Source organism: Herpailurus yagouaroundi, unplaced genomic scaffold (genome assembly GCF_014898765.1).
Source record: "Herpailurus yagouaroundi ecotype Mexico unplaced genomic scaffold, PumYag 77, whole genome shotgun sequence".
In the NCBI taxonomy this organism is placed as follows: domain Eukaryota; kingdom Metazoa; phylum Chordata; class Mammalia; order Carnivora; family Felidae; genus Herpailurus; species Herpailurus yagouaroundi.
In genome coordinates, this window is record NW_024412388.1 from 75916529 (window position 1) to 75934636 (window position 18108).

General features: G+C 42.6%; 1 protein-coding gene across 4 annotated transcripts in view; it reads right to left on the reverse strand.

The window, feature by feature from the left end:
- The window catches only part of KYAT3 (kynurenine aminotransferase 3), a 75957-nt gene extending 57849 nt beyond the window's left edge, over positions 1 to 18108 (reverse strand). The window contains exons 1-2 of one of the 4 annotated variants that reach the window (XM_040470885.1): positions 17218 to 18108; positions 10572 to 10671 (exon numbers count right to left, since the gene is read on the reverse strand). In XM_040470885.1, coding sequence (XP_040326819.1) covers positions 10572 to 10670 — 99 coding nt within the window. In that variant the 5' untranslated portion in view covers position 10671; positions 17218 to 18108. Of the gene's footprint in view, positions 1 to 10571; positions 10672 to 11595; positions 11617 to 16173; positions 16704 to 16810; positions 16905 to 17217 lie in introns of those variants that run through there. The other 3 variants (XM_040470887.1, XM_040470886.1, XM_040470888.1) reach the window with 3 other exon arrangements.

The window sequence follows — 18108 nt, forward strand, 5'->3', positions numbered from 1 at the left end:
TGGGAGCTGGCAGAATAGGTAAATACAGAATGGAAATACCAAAAAAATGGACTCAGGTCAAGGAAAAAAAAAAAAAGCCTGATTTATTCTCTTTGAAAATCGGGTCCAAGCCAAGACTGAGTATAAGTGAGTTTATTGTCCCCACCTATATTCACAGGGGTGAACCCTCTGCCTGTCTGGACTATATAATCTCACCCTCCCCCAACTCCCCCACAGCTTATTAGATTAGGAATCGAATGAGTCAGGCTAAACCAATCAGGACAACTCTTGCGAATTTGGATTTAAGACTGTACAACAGGTCTCAGGTTTCTACTGGGCACTAACACCAGGAAGATATGTAAAGCAGATTGGGGTCCCACCAATCTGTGTCCTGGAATATACGCCTACATGCCAATTAAAATTTCCAAACTTGGGGCGCCTGGGTGGCGCAGTCGGTTAAGCGTCCGACTTCAGCCAGGTCACGATCTCGCGGTCCTTGAGTTCGAGCCCCGCGTCAGGCTCTGGGCTGATGGCTCAGAGCCTGGAGCCTGTTTCCGATTCTGTGTCTCCCTCTCTCTCTGCCCCTCCCCCGTTCATGCTCTGTCTCTCTCTGTCCCAAAAATAAATAAACGTTTGAAAAAAAAATTTTTTTTTAAATAATAAAAAAATAATAAAAATAAAATAAAATAAAATAAAATTTCCAAACTTGTTTAACACAATGAACTTTCAAGCCAGGTAGATCTTACTTTGAAATTAAACATCAAAACTACTAGTAGGGGCACCTGGGTGGCTCAGTCGGTTGATTGTTCGACTCCTGATTTCTGTTCAGGTCAGGATCTTGAGGTAAAAGAATTGGCCCCGAGTCAGACCCCATGCTCAGCATGGAGCCTGGTTAAGATTTTCCTCTTTCCTTCTCTCCCTGTCCCCAGCTCACATATAAGCGTGCTCGCTCGCACACTCTCTCTCTCTCTCTCTCAAATAAAAAATTAAAACAAAACAAAACCTACTGGCTATGCAAAGTAGCAGGTTCTTCTCTGAAACTCAATTTCCTCATTTGTTTATAAGGAAAATGAATGCCTGTCCTGTGCCGCTGTTGTGATAATTAAATAAGTTAAATCCATGGTGAAAAACAGTTCTTGCTACACACCACATACTTAAAACCTAGTGTCTACTTAGAAAGCAGAAAAGAGGGGCACCTGGGTGGCTCAGTGGGTTAAGTGTCCGACTATTGATCTCAGCTCAGGTCTTGCTTGATTTCAGGATTGTGAGCTCAAGCCCCGCATTGGGCTAAACATTAAAAAAAATTTTTAATTAAAAAATAAAAAAATAAAGCAAGTGATACAGATAAAGTGCAGCCCAACGTCCATTACAGTCCTTTCCTCAGAGATGACTTTTATGTAACTTTCCAATGATATTAATGATGGCGTGGATGAGGATTTCTAGAGAAAACAGGTCTTCAGGAAGGAGTCTAGCTAGGTCCACTATCTCTTGATTTAAACTTGTCAATGCTACCCTTGATAACACTGATGAGCCTGCTTATTTTCATCTGCCTAAGGCAGGAAGAATGCTTACTTATCTGTGTTGACTATGTTCACTGCAAAGGCTCCAGTGAACTGTAGGCATTTTCCTGATAGTTACAGTGGTAATAAAGAGGAGAGCTAGAATTCAAGATGTTTATGAGGTAGAAATCATAGTATTCACAAGTAGAGGGAGAAGCTAGTGATGTTTTTGTGAAATTTCAAACCTACAGAAAAGTTGAGAGATTAGAATTAGGTTGAACGTGAAAGTGCCAATATTCATCCATTTTGACCTATGAAAACGACAGTGTCATATGATGCAACCTAATATAAAATACTCATACACACATCACGATTTTACCTCATTTGCTTCATCTCTCCACTTCTTTTAAAATCATTTTTATTGCTGAGCAAACAAATCTTAGACTTTAAGTCATTCTGCCCCTATATACTTGGCATATATCTCTAAAAATTATCAACATTTTCTTACAGAACTTTGATGTCATTATCATGCCTAATTAACATTATTTCCTTGGATCCATAGGTAAGTCTGTCTCAGTTTCAGTTTTGCTCTTTTTGTGTTCAAGCTACCGATCTAATTGGCTTTCCAGCCCAGGGTTAAGGAGTCAGTCTAGACTGACAGAGAAGGCTCTAAAGAAACACCAGTCCCTAGCTGTTGGCTCAGTCCGTAAGTTCATGTCGGAATCCTCTCCCAGTTTCCTATCCACAGTCTCCCTGACTGTGGAGTCTGCTGGTTTAGTACACACTGGGAATTGCTAGCAGTGCACATGAGGCCTTCTATTGGCTAGCAATGCTTTAAATGCCTCATGTTTTGGTTATTGCTGGTATGTTAAGGTGCACATTTGTCTTGTTTTGCTTTGTGTAAATAAAGGTTACTGCTAGCGGGGATCTTGGAGACCAAAAAGCTGCAAAAATTGGTGACCATGGGTGGGGCATTTAAGAGCTGTTAGAGTGCTTGCCACCTTAAGAAGATTCCTATGAGAAGTTGGTCATGGACAAGTTGGATTCACACTAGGTCACCCGCCAACCTCAAGAAAACTTCCATTCAACAAGGTGCACTGTAAAATACACAATTCCCAACTCCAAGGCACATCATTTTAGGTGTTAGTTTGGCTCTGAGAGACTCAAAGGCTAATGGGATGGATCCTTGAATTCTAGAGTCAAGCATGCTTATGTTAGGTCTAAAAACTATAGTGCTGGGAGCTGTAATATCTATAGAAATGGCAAAATATTACTAAGAACACGTAGAATTGCAATGGCCATTAAGGGGAACATTCCAGTTAGACAAGACCATTTATTTGCAAAGTGCACTTGAAAATAAAGATTCCCAGGGGTGCCTAGGTGGCTCAGTAGGTTAACGGTCCAACTTCAGCTCAGAGCATGATCTCAGGTTCATGGGTTCGAGCCCTGCTTGGGGCTCTGTGCTGATAGTGCAGAGCCTGCTTGGGATTCTTTTTCTTTCTCTCTCTCTCCCCCCACCCCCCTTCTCTGCCCCTCCCTGACTTGTGCTTTCTCTCTCTAAAAATAAATAAATAAACTTTAAAATAAAAGAAAAGAAAGGTTCCCAAATTAAAGGAACAGAATAGGATACCTATTTTAATTGGTATACAAAAGTTTCCAAAAGACTTCAAGGTTCTAAAATAGCTTCATTAAAAGATTCATTACAAAAGGCTAATGAAAAAGTAAAAACAGCAGAGGTACCTGAAACAAAAGACATTAAGACTGATGTGACCCCTACTGCTCCACTCTATCCTTCTTTACCTGGGTGTTAGGTTTTACTAATTCTGTGTCTGAACTGACTTTATACTCTGAAGAGACTGTTCAAGAACTACCTTTTGAAATTAAGCTGCCTGAAGTTGCAGATACACTTTCTATCTTCTTTTTTCTTTTTAATGTTTATTTATTTTTGAGAGAGAGACAGAGACAGAGTGCAAGCAGTGGGGCAGATAAAGAGGGAGACACAGAATCCCAAGCAGGCTCCAGGCTCTGAGCTGTCAGCACAGAGCCCAACCACAAGATCACAACCTGAGCCAAAATCGGATTTTTAACCGAGTGAGCCACCCAGCCACCCCACCACACTTTGTACTTTAAAGTTCACTCTCATAGGGCAACAGTTCCCTCGGAGAGAAAAAGAAGTTGCCACTGTGGGGGTGGCTAACAAAATTCAGAGAGAAATTCTATCTCAACCAGTACCAATGACTTTGGAACCTTTCACTGAAAAACATTCCTTTTTGCTGTGTGACATAGCCCTAGTCATTCTATCAGGTAACCATCCCCGTCCAAACTCAAAGGGTTAATATGGGTTGCCTCCAAGGAAGACCTCACTTTGGAGTTCCCTGACCAACCTGAACCTGATCTTTCATGTTCTTTCCATTCTGTCCTTGAAATAGAAGAATTTTTTTTTAATGCTTATTTATTTGAGAGAGAGAGAGAGAGAGAGAGAGCGCGCGCGCGCACGCGCGCGGGAGGGGCAGAGACAGAGAGGGAGACACAGAATCTGAAGCAGGCTCCAGGCTCTGAGCTGTCAGCACAGAGACTGACACGGAGTTCGAACCCACAAGCTGTGAGATCATGACCCGAGCCAAAGTCAGATGCCCAACTGACTGAGCCACCCAGGTGTCCCGAAATAGAAGAATTCTAACAGAAGTTCCTTAATTTAATCAACATGCCTGAAATTCGATGAGCTGCTTCCAGTATAGACAATGGAAGGATAAAAAGCGCAGCACCTATAAAAATACGTATAGATGTGACTAAACTTCTTCCTGAATTTCCTCAACATCCATGCAAGGCCTCGAACAAATACGAGAAGACCTAATCAGCCAGGAGTTAATCAATTCTGTAGGAGGCCTTCTAACACTCAAGGGGCTTGCCAGTCCAGAAACCTAATGGGAGGGGATAGCAATTTGTCCAGGACTTCAGATCTATTAACAAGACAGTTATTCCCCTTTTTCCAAACATGCCTTTTGTCCCAAGTTCCACCTGACTCAAAATTGTTCACTGTGGCAGACCTCTGTTCAGCCTCTTTCAGCATCCCTGCAGATCCTGACAGACAAGATCTCAGAATAATCAACTCAGAATAATCAACTCAGAATAATCAACAATACACCCAAACAGTTGGGTACAGAGGCCAAGGCTCATTGAGTCCCCTTCTTATTTCTCCCAGCTGCTCCACAAAGACAGAAATACCCTCCGGTTCCCCAGGTAATGAACTCTTTTATAGCATGTGGACAGTCTCTTGCTGTGCTCTGTTACTAAGAAGGCATCCATACAAGATCCCATTTATTTGCTACAACAGTTAGTTGAAAAGGACATAAGGTATCTGAAGAATCACAATCATCCTCAGACACTGTTTATTACTTAGATCATGATGTAAGTACTGGTGGGATCCGGCTATCTCCAAAAAGAATTAAACGAATCCAGGAATTTCCTAGGCCTACAACAAAGTGACAGCTTCATGGAGTTCTAGGTCTAGCTGATGTCACAGACTATGGGTTGCTAATTTTTATGTGCTTCCCCATCTTATGAACTTATTACCATTTTGGTTCCTGGACCCCTTTCCCCGGGATGATCTACATAAACAGGCCTTTCTAAAACCGAAACAAGCCTTACAAGAGCCACCTGCCCCAGGGAAGCTGAACTATTCAAAATCGTTCACCTAATTTATACATGAAAAAGATAACCAAGTCCTGGAGATGCTCACACAAGATGGTGACAAAGGCTTGTTGCCCATTATAGTATGCAGCTTGATTCAGGTGCTTCAGTCTATCCCAGCTGCTTTAAGGCAAGATGCAGCTTCACTCAGAAGCCTCAGCTGATCTAACATTCTGGAAGGGATGTCCACTTACAAACCCCACATGCTGTCCAAAGCCTTCCTAACTCTGAATTGACCCACTAAACTCAAAGTCCTTCTGCTTTCACCACCAATCTTCATCTTAAATGTTGCAACATTCTTAGACCTGACACATTAGGGCCCCCCTGCCTAATGAAGGTGAGCCTCACTACTGTGAGGTACTAACATCCACATTTCAGGACACTGTGTCCTGATCTAAGGGACACCCCTTTGACTAATTCTGATCTAATCTTGTTTTTTGATGGGTCATACTGTAAAAATGAAAATGGAAGTTCCAGGCTGATTATGCTGTTACCACCCAATATGAACTACCCAGAAAGGGAGATGTGCCAAAAGCTAAATCAGCCCAACAAGCAGAGCACCAGACCCTCACCAGCGCAGGTCAGTTTTCAGAAGGGCACATTGTTAATATTTACACTGCTGAAGGATATGCCATTGGGGTAATCCACGAGTTTGGAATGTTATGGAAATAAAGGGGTTTTCTCATGTCCACTGGGACCCAAAGAAAAAATGGATGCATACACGACCTTACTCTATCTTCTGAAGTTCCTGTCCTCAAGTAGAGACACATACTAAAAGGATTAAACCTGAACATCAGGGACATGCCCCAGCTGACTTTCATGCAGAGGCAACAGCAAGAGAATCTGTAAAGGATGTGGCACATGTGGATAAAGTCCATTCTGCTTCTACAAAAAAAATCCCTTTGTTGCCAGACCTTTGCCATCCTGATGTCCTTGTGACATGGCAACAGTTTGCTCCTAAATCAGAAAAATTAGGATGTACAAATAACGCTTGTAAATTCAATGAACAGTCAAGGATACGGGAAGCTCATGATGGCTGCTTGGTTCTTTCCGGCTCCTTGGCAAATCCCATTTTTTGATTTTTACATTCCTTCACCCACCATGGTAGGTTTAACATAACTCAAATTATAAACAAACATTGGTGGAGAAACTTCTACAAGACTGCCAAAAACAAACAAACAACCAAACAAACCACAGTTTACCATCAGTGTCTAACCTGTCAGGACCACAGTTCTAGAAAACCTATTTTTGTTCCCAGCCTCCTATGGACCCTTTGAACACCTACAGCTGGACTTCATTCAACTGCCACCATTCTGGGGTTATCAATATGTTCTTGTTATTGTTTGTATATTTTCCAGATGGGCTGAAGCTTTCCCCTGCTGCAAGGTTTACTCCCTCAAGTGACAAAGAAACTGATAGAAAACATGTTTCCCATTTGGGGTATACTTTCCATAATTTCTTTTTTTTTTTTTTTTTTTCAACGTTTATTTATTTTTGGGACAGAGAGAGACAGAGCATGAACGGGGGAGGGGCAGATAGAGAGGGAGACACAGAATCGGAAACAGGCTCCAGGCTCCGAGCCATCAGACCAGAGCCTGACGCGGGGCTCGAACTCACGGACCGCGAGATCGTGACCTGGCTGAAGTCGGACGCTTAACCGACTGCGCCACCCAGGCGCCCCTACTTTCCATAATTTCTAGTGATCAAGGCATCCACTTCATTGGGAGAATCATACAAGCTTTAATAAAGACCTTGCAAACATCTCGGACATATCACTTTTCCTATTGCCTCAATTCATTGGGCAAGGTTGAAAGAACTAATGCAATTTTCCAACTTAAAATCTCTGAGCTTACTGAAACTGCTGGACTCCCTTGGTCTAAGGTTCTGCCACTGGCTCTGCTGATGATTCACAACGTCCCCCTTGGGAAACATAAACTCACTCTACATGAGATAGTCACCTGCAGGCCAACTTCTATTGGCATGCAACTTTCTGCTTGTCACCTCATGCCAATATGACTAGCTACTGTGAGTCTTTTTTTTTTTTTTTTAAATGTTTATTTATTTTTGAGAGAGACACAGAATGTGAAGGGGGGCGGGGCAGAGAGAGAGAGGGAGACAGGGTCCAGGCTCTGAGCTGTACGCACAGAGCCCGACGAGGGGCTTGAACTCACGACCTGTGAGATTGTGACCCAAGCTGAAATCGGTTGCTCAACCAAGCCACCCAGGGGCCCCTACTGTGAGTCTTTAATGTCTAACGCTAAGGCCTACCATCAACAGGTTAAAGAAGCTTTCTCTGACCCCAGTTCCAAGGATCCTGTTGGTCACTCTGGAGCCTGGGGACTGGGTATTTTGGAAACACCAATGAGAAGGGAAAAAAAAAAAAAGCAGCTCTAGAGCCACATTGGAAAGAACTTTACCAAAGTATTCCTGACCACTGACACTGTTGAAAAACTAGAGGGCATTAAGCCTTGCATACATATCATACACCTAAAGACAAGACAGCCTCACTTGACCTCTGCTCCTGTAAAGATGCTGGAGACATGTAAATCAAATTGACAAGACAAGTAGCTGACATCGAAGTGAACTGCTTCTTCCCAAGACACCAGATCAAGACTTCATACTTTAAATTTTTTTTTTCAACATTTATTTATTTTTGGGACAGAGAGAGACAGAGCATGAACGGGGGAGGTGCAGAGAGAGAGGGAGACACAGAATCGGAAACAGGCTCCAGGCTCTGAGCCATCAGCCCAGAGCCGGACGCGGGGCTCGAACTCACGGACCGCAAGATCGTGACCTGGCTGAAGTCGGACGCTTAACTGACTGCGCCACCCAGGCGCCCCAAGACTTCATACTTTAACATGAAATTTTTTCTCCTCTTTCTTTCCTTTGGCATCAGCCTGGAAAGACAAGACCTTCATCTGTATCTCCCAGGCCATTGCTAAGAGGGAAAGGGGAGTAATCTTTCAGACTGCTGGATCTGTCATCAAAGATTCCAATCTGTCCAGGATGTTAGAAAGCCCTGGTCCTCCCTGTGACTTATTTCTCTTCTTTTCCTAATGTCACTGAAAACTACAATTAACTCCGCACCCCCTGAAGTCTCCCACTGATTTCAACTTTTATAGATAGAACAAACTGTGCTTTTTTTCTTTCTTCAATTGTAAGTGTAGTACCCAATTAGATACAATCACTTCTATAAATCTTGTTACTTGAATATCCTCATTCTCCTGATCATCTAACTCACATCTGCTCCCATTCTCTAAGACCTCTCACCAGCAACACCCATCTTTGCAGGGTATTATAAGGACTCATTCTTTCAGTTTAGAAATGTTCTTCCCATTGTGCTGAAAATCTAAGTGACCCCAGGCTGGGGTGACAGGTGAGAGGGCAAATGCAATAATCCCATCCTAATAGGAATGGTTTGTGTGTCTTTGTCTGTGGCAATTATCATTCTCCTTGGGCCTGTGAATGCCTCGTTGGCACAAGCTGGGCAAGGCCTCTTAAGTTATCTAACTGTACCCCTAACTTTTCACAAGCAAACTAAGACATCTCATTGGTCGACTCCCCTGAATTTATACCGTTGAGTTAAAAAAGACCTACCAGGAGGCATTCAGGATTCGGGATTTGCTTCCTTTGGCAGGGTCAAGATTCCCGGGTTAGGAGTTAATGAAAAGGAGGATGTGATCAGAAACTTCTCCCAACTCTTGAAGATAATGAAGAATCTGTTGCTAATGGGATAGTTGTCCTACAAAGATCTTTAGCCTCTCTGGCAAAAGTTGTCCTCGATATTAGAATAACTCTTGATTATCTGTGCTGAGGCCAACACCACCTGCTATACCGGGGTTAGTATCTCTGGGGAAGAACTCAATTACATAAGACCAAAGGAAAAAGGTGAAAAGGTGATTCCTTCCTTGGAGTCTTTCTTTGACGTTGTGGATTTTGATTGGTTTGATTGAGTCTTGGGACAATGGCTTTAGAGTGCACTCCAAACACTGGGAATTATCCTCCTTATAGTAATCATATCTCCCTCTACTAATTACCAAGCAAATGACTGGGCTGTTTAAGGAATGACGAAAGTGACCAACTTAATGAGTGTAAACTGGAAGTTATGACCTGTGAATATCAAGAGGTTAAGCAGGAATATCGTAACCTATAGGTACCACCTAAAAGAACAAAACTGTCAACTTCAGAGTGGTAACTGAGAGTGGCACTAATGCCTTAAATTTTGATCACATCTCTCAGTTACTTGGAGAATCGAGAGAATTGTTAAAAACAAAACCACAGGCCCAAAATGTCACTTAGACCAAGTTGCCAAACGGGGGCTTAATACCTAATCTAACTGCACCATCAACTTCCCTCAGAAATGTAGTCTTAATCAGTCAGCCAGGAATTTTTCAATTAGTTGCCAATGAGTCTACCACATGGGTCACCCTATCCCTCAAAGAAAGATGAAGTAATTGCTCCTGGCATGGAGCAATCCTTTCATTTTGCTAATAACTTTCTTTCCCCACCCTCCTTTCCACAAAAGCCTTCCGTTTTGTACAACTCCTTGGGGCTCCTCTCTGCTCACTGGATGGGAGGGTGCCGGTTCATGAATCATTTAATAAAGCCAGTTGGATCTGCAAATTTTCTCAGTTGGACTTTGTTTTTGTAACCATATCATCTAATACCCAATCAATATCCATATTTTTCTGACTGTCTTTAAAAATACCTTTTTTGCATTTCAGTTGATTGCAATCAAGTTCCTAAACAAGGTCTACATGCTGTATTTGCTGGATGAAGTTCTGAAGCCTCTTTTCATCCTAGAGCAGTCCTTCTGAAATATCCCTCCCCCAACTTTTTTCCCATGCCACTGACTTGTTGAAAAAACTGGGTCACTTAATCTATCTTGTTATGACCCACATTTTGGATTGTTTGCTCTTCCATGCTCTCACATCACCTGTTCCTCAATCTGCCATATTTTCTAATAAACTGGAAGTCACAGGGCCAGCACTTACATTCACTATAATTTCCTATCTTGAGTGGACAGGGAGTGCCCTTGAGAGTGCCAGAGGTAGATAGGGGTGAATGGGCATTTTGATTATGCCATTTAAAAGCTGTGACCTTGGGGAAGTTACTACACCTGTCTAAGTCTCCATTTTCTCACTTGTAACACAAGAATATAACAATTCATAACTTGAAGAGTTATGCAAAGATAAAAGGAGACAGCCAGCACTATGATACATAAACAGCAAGCAGCTCAGTGAATGTCAGTTCCAGCAATGACCAGCGATACCTTCAGCTTACACATCATAGAAATACTCATTCCAATAAAATGCTTCTAAAGTACCCAGAAAATTGTATCCTTTTTTGACATGGCAGGATAAGTACAATACGTATCTGTATAAGTGATTAAGCAATACCTACAGCAGAAGTAGGGAGTCCGAGGATTTTTGAAGAATAAATTGTCTTCAGGAATTTTGCTCTACTTTCAAGGGAGCAAAGTCTCCTCTGGGCCAAAAACATGCTGCAGGATAAAAGAAATATGTTAACAAGAAGAAAATATATGACACTTACATCACTATCAGACACTTACAGCTAGCTAATAGACCATAAGCTTATACAAAATATAAGTAAAAATTTTTCACAGTTCTCTTTCTACATATAACCTCTCATCACTAGAACCCTCTTTATCTTATAAAAATTTATGGATATGTCATTTTAAACTAGAGGTGTGTAAGCATATTGTGAATTCAAAAGATAAAAAGCTCTAATTTAGTCAAGAGCATAAAATTACAGTAAGTAGAAGTTTCATTTATAGCAGCTATAAAAACCAGGATATTTCAACCTAGGAACTACTCAAATTTCAGAATTGTCTGGATAAAGTCATATAAAAAAGCACAATTTGTGACAGTAAATTAAAGTGGTTAGAATTTAGCAAGTTGTTTAAAAAGCATTATAGCAGGTCCTTGACAAACATAAAGAATATACGAATGAATTTTAGGTTATTTTCAGACGGCACTTTCCTCAACAATCCCATAGAAAGGTAGCAAGCTATTTCAATAGATTCTAGTTACATAACAGGCATGCATTCTGAATTATGTCTCTACCTATAAGGAAAACTGTTACCAAAGCAATATGAAATTCTATTATTATACTGTCACCTAGAATTAGAAGACAACCCAACTTTCTAAGAACATTCAGGTAAACAGAAACTTCTTACTTAGAAGAAGTTTTAGTCTGAGAATCTTCTATCAGTGGGTGTCATTTCCTCCATCTCCAGTGGTTAATTAAACTTTAGAAGAAGAGACATACTCTACAGATTTAAAGGAATCCACCAAAGCTAGCTAGGACTCTCTTTGAATTACCAAAATGTTAAGGCTACAGAAAGCTTTAAATGTGAGAAATAATATATTCAAGTTTCTTAAGAAGTTAAATATAAAATCCTGACCTTGTCAGCAATTTCTCAGCTTAAAACAACAGCCTCTTAGGGGTGTCTGGGTGGCTCAGTTGGTTAAACATCCGACTTTGGCTCAGGTCATGATCTCGCAGTTTGAGAGTTCAAGCCCTGCATCCGGCTCTGTGCTGACAGCTTGGAGCCTGGAACCTACTTCAGGTTCTGTGTCTTCCTCTCTCTGCCCCTCCCCTGCTTGCACTCTGTCTCTGTCTCTCTCTCTCTCAAAAATAAATAATAAACATTAAAAAAATTAAAAAACAACAACAGCCTCTCAGCCATTCTATCACATCAGCCTATTTTAATTTTCTGCAAAGCACTTTTGTTGTTGTTTGGTTGGTCATTCATTCACTCATTTGATGCTTCGTGTGCAGGGCCTGGTATATTTAGTTTACTACTGCATTCTCTGGCAAATAGTATGCACTTGATAAATAAAATGTTAAATTACTGAATAAATACATCAAATCACATTACAAATTAATGATATCAGTGGCTATTTATGAATCTTTTTATGAAATATTGATTCCTTTTGTAAAGTAAATAATTACCCCTTATGTTTTAAGTCTTTCAAGTTGAAGAACAGGTTTTCTTAAATTAAGGAATGCTTATTCTTGCATCATTAACTGTTCTATTCAGGAATAAATTATTAACTAGTTTAGGCAACATGGATAGTTTTAAGAAAAGGTATTACCAAACAAAGGGAACAATATCAAAAAATCTTTATTGAGTATCATGGAGCTATTTGATTTAGGATAATTTAGTTGGTCCCCCCTTTCCCCCCCAGCAAATCAATGTTCATTTATTTCAGTTCAGCCTAATTCCTTAGGTATTTAGACTAAGTATAAGCAAAATATTTTCTTCTAAGTGGACAAATCAGAGAGACCTGTTCCACCTTCTGGAGAAAAACTGGGCGGGGGTGCGGGGACAGTACTAGGAATCAGGATACCTGGATTCAAGTCCTTATTCTGATATTTTAAAAAGTTTTCTATCCTTGGAGAAGTTGCTGACTCTTGCTGAACATCAGTTCCCTCATTTTTCAAAACAGGTGAATACATCAGTCCTCGGTTTGAAGGTAAATCCAGAAGGTGCTGGTAAGTCACTGACTGATCACGTGTGGAGCTTAGACTCCAGCTCTTGGGAAATCTCCTCTGGCCACCAGGCCTCAGTGCCCATTCTCCTTAGGAAGTTGACACTCAATCTACCTGTTTTCGTCTGGAAATCCCAAAGCCTAAATCTTGCCTCCTCTCTATCTACCTTCAACAGCATATTACCTCCATAATACAATGTACTTGCGGGCAACTGACCCAGTTCTCCATTTCTCTTCCACGTTCCAAACCTTCCACTGTGTCTTTTAGAACAGGTGGACCATAATCAGCAAATTCCAATATATCTTTATGTTCTCAGAGCATTCTCCTTGTTTTAACACAAATCTTAACCGTTCCCTGAACATACCACTTCTATGTTCCTCAGTGTTGGCTTCTGTTCATATATGCCCCACCTGACTCTTTCTTGCCATCCATTTTACCACTGCCAGACTATTACTTCCCTCATCTGCCTCACTGACATTATCTTCTGTCCTGCTGGTAACTCCCTGTCCTTATTAAGGACTTTGTCAGTACGCACACAGTATTCTCAACTCAATACTGTGACCATCCCAGGTAATTTCAATGGCTTCGGAGATGATCCACCCAACAGGTGACATCCCCATGTCCACTGCTCTTCTGCTCCATTCCACCTTAGTCTCTCTCCTGCTACCATACACTACACCTTGCCATTACCTCAGTCGGGTCTAATTGCAAAATAACTGATTGAAACATTCTGCTCTTTGACCATAAACTATCTTTCCTTTCAATTAATTATTCTATTCTTCAGTATTATCAAGATCTCTAGGAGGCTGCCTTTCCTTTTCCCAATCAGCCTGCACTTTCCTTTATTTTCCAATATAGATGCCAGTTCATCACTTCAGCAATCTTCTAGACAATGCCCTACCCCACCCTGTCTAGCCTCTCACCTGTCTGTAACACTCTAGCCCTGGATCAACTCATCTACAGTGTTTGGCTTTCCCAAGCTGGGGGAAGGTCATACAGGATGCGTGGTTTCACCATAAATACATGGCCATTAACTTCGAAATGACCCCCAACACTCTGCAGCGTTATACTCTATTTTGTAGGGGAAGGATGGCAGGATATGCCACCCCAAAATACACCATTTTGGAATAAGAATTATTTTGAGCTAAAGGCACTTGAAAAATAGCAAATGCCAAAAAGAGCAATCTGATCCTTCCTTTTCTTCCTGAAAACAGGAGATAAAATTTCCATGTGAAAGGTGCCCTCCCTATACAGGAGAAAAGGAACACTCTTAGATGGTAAACTGAAGCTGAGCGAATTTTGTAAAGAGAGGCCTTGTTAAAATAATCCTTATCTTTCTTTAGCTTACCTAAATATTTTAGTTACTTTCCCACAATTGCCTCTCCACGTTCAACCTAGTATAAAAGCAGTTGTTTCGGCCGCTTCTTTGTACGCTTCTCCTACTATCTGCCTTATGTCAGTATAATTCTAAGGCCCAGCTGGAAACCCTAAGAGGGCAGGCCACACTTCTCTCCTACAGTCCAGATTTTAATTTTTCCCACACTCCTCTAACCTAAAAGCTCTTTGTTCTAAACAGATGCCCTTGCTTCCTATCATAGAGAAAATAGAAGCCATCAGATTTACCATCTCAATTTACCCAAATAGAAAACACCAAGCCCAAAGAATCTTTTCCTTCCTTTCTATACTACAGGAACTCACCCTCCCACAAAAGGATAATTCTTCCTCCCATGGCTTAGATCTCATTCACTCCTAGCACTACAGAGACCTTTCTCCAGTGATTATTACCCTTTCTCTTGTAAATGCAACTTTCCTTGCTCACATCTCTTCCAGTTACAAAAAACAGCAAATACAAAACACCAACCAAGAATTAAACTCTTGACTCTACCTTGTCCTCCCTATCATACATTTCCTCTTCAAATCAAAACCTTCCTGTTACTTTCTCTTAAGAGCAAAACCTTTAATTTTTTTTTTTTAACATTTTATTGATTTTTGAGACAGAGAGAGACAGAGCATGAATGGGGGGAGGGCCAGAGAGAGAGGGAGACACAGAATCTGAAGCAGGCTCCAGGCTCTAAGCTGTCAGCACAGAGCCTGATGCGGGGCTCGAACTCACGGACCGTGAGATCGTGACCTGAGCGAAGCCGGACGCTCAACCGACTGAGCCACCCAGGCGCCCCAAGAGCAAAACCTTTAAAAAGACAGATTAGTTGTCTCCTTTTCCTCAATCTACATACTCTTATACCTGATGCAGTCTTTTTTTTTTTTTTTTAATTTATCTATTGTTTATTTTACACCCAAGTTAGCATCTGGTCCAACAATGATTTCAGGAGTAGATTCCTTAGTGCCCCTTACCCATTTAGCCCATCCCCCTCCCACAACCCCTCCAGCAACCCTGTTTTTCCTGCATATTTAAGAGTCTCTTATGTTTTGCCCCCTCCCTGTTTTTATATTATTTTTGCTTCCCTTCCCTTTTATTCATCTGTTTTGTATCTTAAATTCCTCATATGAGTGAAGTCATATGATATTTGTCTTTTTCTGACTAATTTCGCTTAGCATAATGCCCTCCAGTTCCATCCACGTAGTTAGTTGCAAATGGCAAGATTTCATTCTTCTTGTATGCAATCCGACTTTTGTACCCATTACTCCACAGAGGCAGATCTTGCTCAAGTCAGTTCTGACCCTTGAGCTCTCTGCAGCTTCAGATACTACTGGGTAAGTCCTGTCTCCTCCCAGAAACACCCGTGTTCTCTTGGCTTTTGACGTAGTAGGATCCCTCATTTCCCTCCTACCTCTCCTCCAACCTGCCACTAAATGATAGAATTTCTCAATACCCAGATCTGGGCTCTCTCTTCTTCTCAACTTTACTCTCACTAGATAATCTGTTTGTGGGAGAAATTGTGGGGTATCCATGGGGGGAAAGAAAAAAAAAAGGCTCCAAAGAAATCTAAGTAGGCTGACAGATACAGATTCAGAACCTCTGAAGCTATTTTTCTTCTGCAGTTTACATAAACACATTTTGACCAGCACTTTCTAATGCAATTAACATTCCATATGTATATTTACAAATAATAAAAATAAATGAACAAATTTGGATGTCATTGAAAAGTCAGAAAAAAATCAAAGGTATATGGCTTTTAATTCTAAACAACATTTTCACTATATTTTTCTAGCTTCTCCTTAAAAACAATGCTCTGAGAAAACCAGGCAATGGTATATCAAGGCGATCTGGTAAACCTGATTATAGCATATTATACATAAGGTCAGCTCCATGTTGAAATAATCATGATCAATATAAAAGTAAACTATTTATCATCATTGGAGTAGAGTATTTAAAACCAAGATACAGAAGGTGTGTGTGCCACAAGCTGAGAAGGCTCCAGAATTGTTGGTGGGGGCGGGGAGCAGAACCCAGAGCTACAAAGCAAAGCAATCAAAATTAATCTTATCAGTTTGAAACTCTGGCCTTAAACCCAAATGATCAACTTACATATAACTGCTTTGCTTGTGGGGACGATGTTCCGATCGCTCAGGTTAACTGCAAGCCTCAAGGTGAGGTGACTCCAAAAAAGGCTGACGCCAATGCACACCCACGTTAGCAGTTTGAACAAAGATTATTTCTACCTCATGCTCTCCCTGTCGGTCCACTTCTTCCAAACTTCTGTTTGCAAAGTTCCCTGGTGCAACAGAGGGCATCTAGGTGAACAGGTACTGGACGGGGAAGTACAGTGGGATTAACAGGCCTCAAAGCCCTGTCACTGGAGCAAGAATGGGAAAACCGAACCATATTTAGTCCGCACCACACTTAAGGAGGCAGGATCCTGAAACTGTTAAAAAGCCGATCTGTGAAAATGGATTCGGCGAATATAAATCTGATTGGGGGAAGAAGTGCGGCTGCCTTATTTCTATGAGAAGGAATGAGGTTCTAGCACAACACGAAGTGACTTTGTGCTCGGTTGGCGCCTGCCGTGGAAGTGGGCGGGCTGCCCAATTCTGGCCTCAGGCCGCAGAGGGGGACAGGCGCCCCCGTGCCCGGGAGGCAGCCCAAGGGCGGGGGGTCGCACTCGTGGAGCGGCAGATTGGGCTGCTTTTCTAACCACACACTTCAAACTCCACACTTCACTTACACAGCAAGTGAACAGCCTTCGTTTCCTTTCCAGTTAGGAATCCCGGTTTTGGATGTACTGTTGTCGGTGTTTTCAAAATGCCAAAGCTGTAAAATCAAGAGCAAAAGGGGCAAAAAGGCTTTTTGGGGGGGGGGGGTGACCGGGGTGCTGTGGCCCCACCTGCCAAGCCAGCCACCTCTCCAGAGGAAACTCAATGCCAGCGCGGGCGCCCCGCACCGCCAGGGTGCGGGTCAAAGGACCCAGCCCCGGGTCACGCCGCCTGCTCCCAAACGCTAGTCCCGGTCCTGAAGGAGATCCAGTCGGCCTCTCCGGCTCGCCGGGAGCCCGACTCCGGCCGCCTCCCTCCCGGCCTCGCTCCACACGACTCCGCGCGTCGGGACCCGGAGCGCCCCCGACACCCCACTCACCTCCTACGCGCGCGCCAGTCTCGCCTCCCCCGGCTCGGGTCACGCCTGCGCTTCAGGGCCGGGTGGGTCAGGATTCGGGCGTGGGGGCGGAGTCTGGGCGCGGGTGCCCGCGGGGTCGGGATGCAGCACGCGGATTGGCTGAGGCGTCGGCCGCGAGCGTGGACTGGATGCCACGGGATGCGGGGTGGGGCGGAAGGCGCTGAAAGGGGCTGGAGGGCCTGAAAGGATCGCGAACTGCTCGGGTCAGGTGGAGGTGCGGGGGCTGTGTTAGGTCCGAGGAACAGAGGCTGGGCTGGGCAGGGGGGTGGGGTCGAGGAGGGGCCTTGGATGTGGCCGCGGATTGGGTATGAAATTTAGGCCCTGGGCCCTAATTGGATGTTAGAGGACGAGGGCTGATTTGGAAGAAAGGGTAAACCGTGGGGGCCCTGGGCTTAGGCCAGACAAGAGTTGTAGTGAGAATAATGCTAAGCTTCCTGAGAGAGGGCGACACTAAACAGAGTGTGAAAAGGGGTTTGTAGATGTAATTCGTCATCTGGGACAGGGGTGAGGAAAAAAAAGCAGGAATTTACATTTCTGAACAGTAAAATGGGTTTGATTAAAGAACTGAGAAGGGAATGTGCCACCAAGGAAAATACAGGAGATTTTAAAAGTGAACAAAAAAATCGCTGGAGAGTAAAGGACACCACATGTCTTTGGGGGGGAGGCGATGCTAGCGAAAGCACAGTTTCTGTTAAAAATCGAATTTCACAATTGGATTTTCTTCCTCTCCTATTTTAAGAAGATGAGAGGGTAGATGGAGTGAGTGTGGCAGTAGCATCGTACTCAGGCCTAGAGGAAAAAACAAAGATAATCTTTGGTTGAAGGAATATACTTTTTTTTTAAAAAAATGCT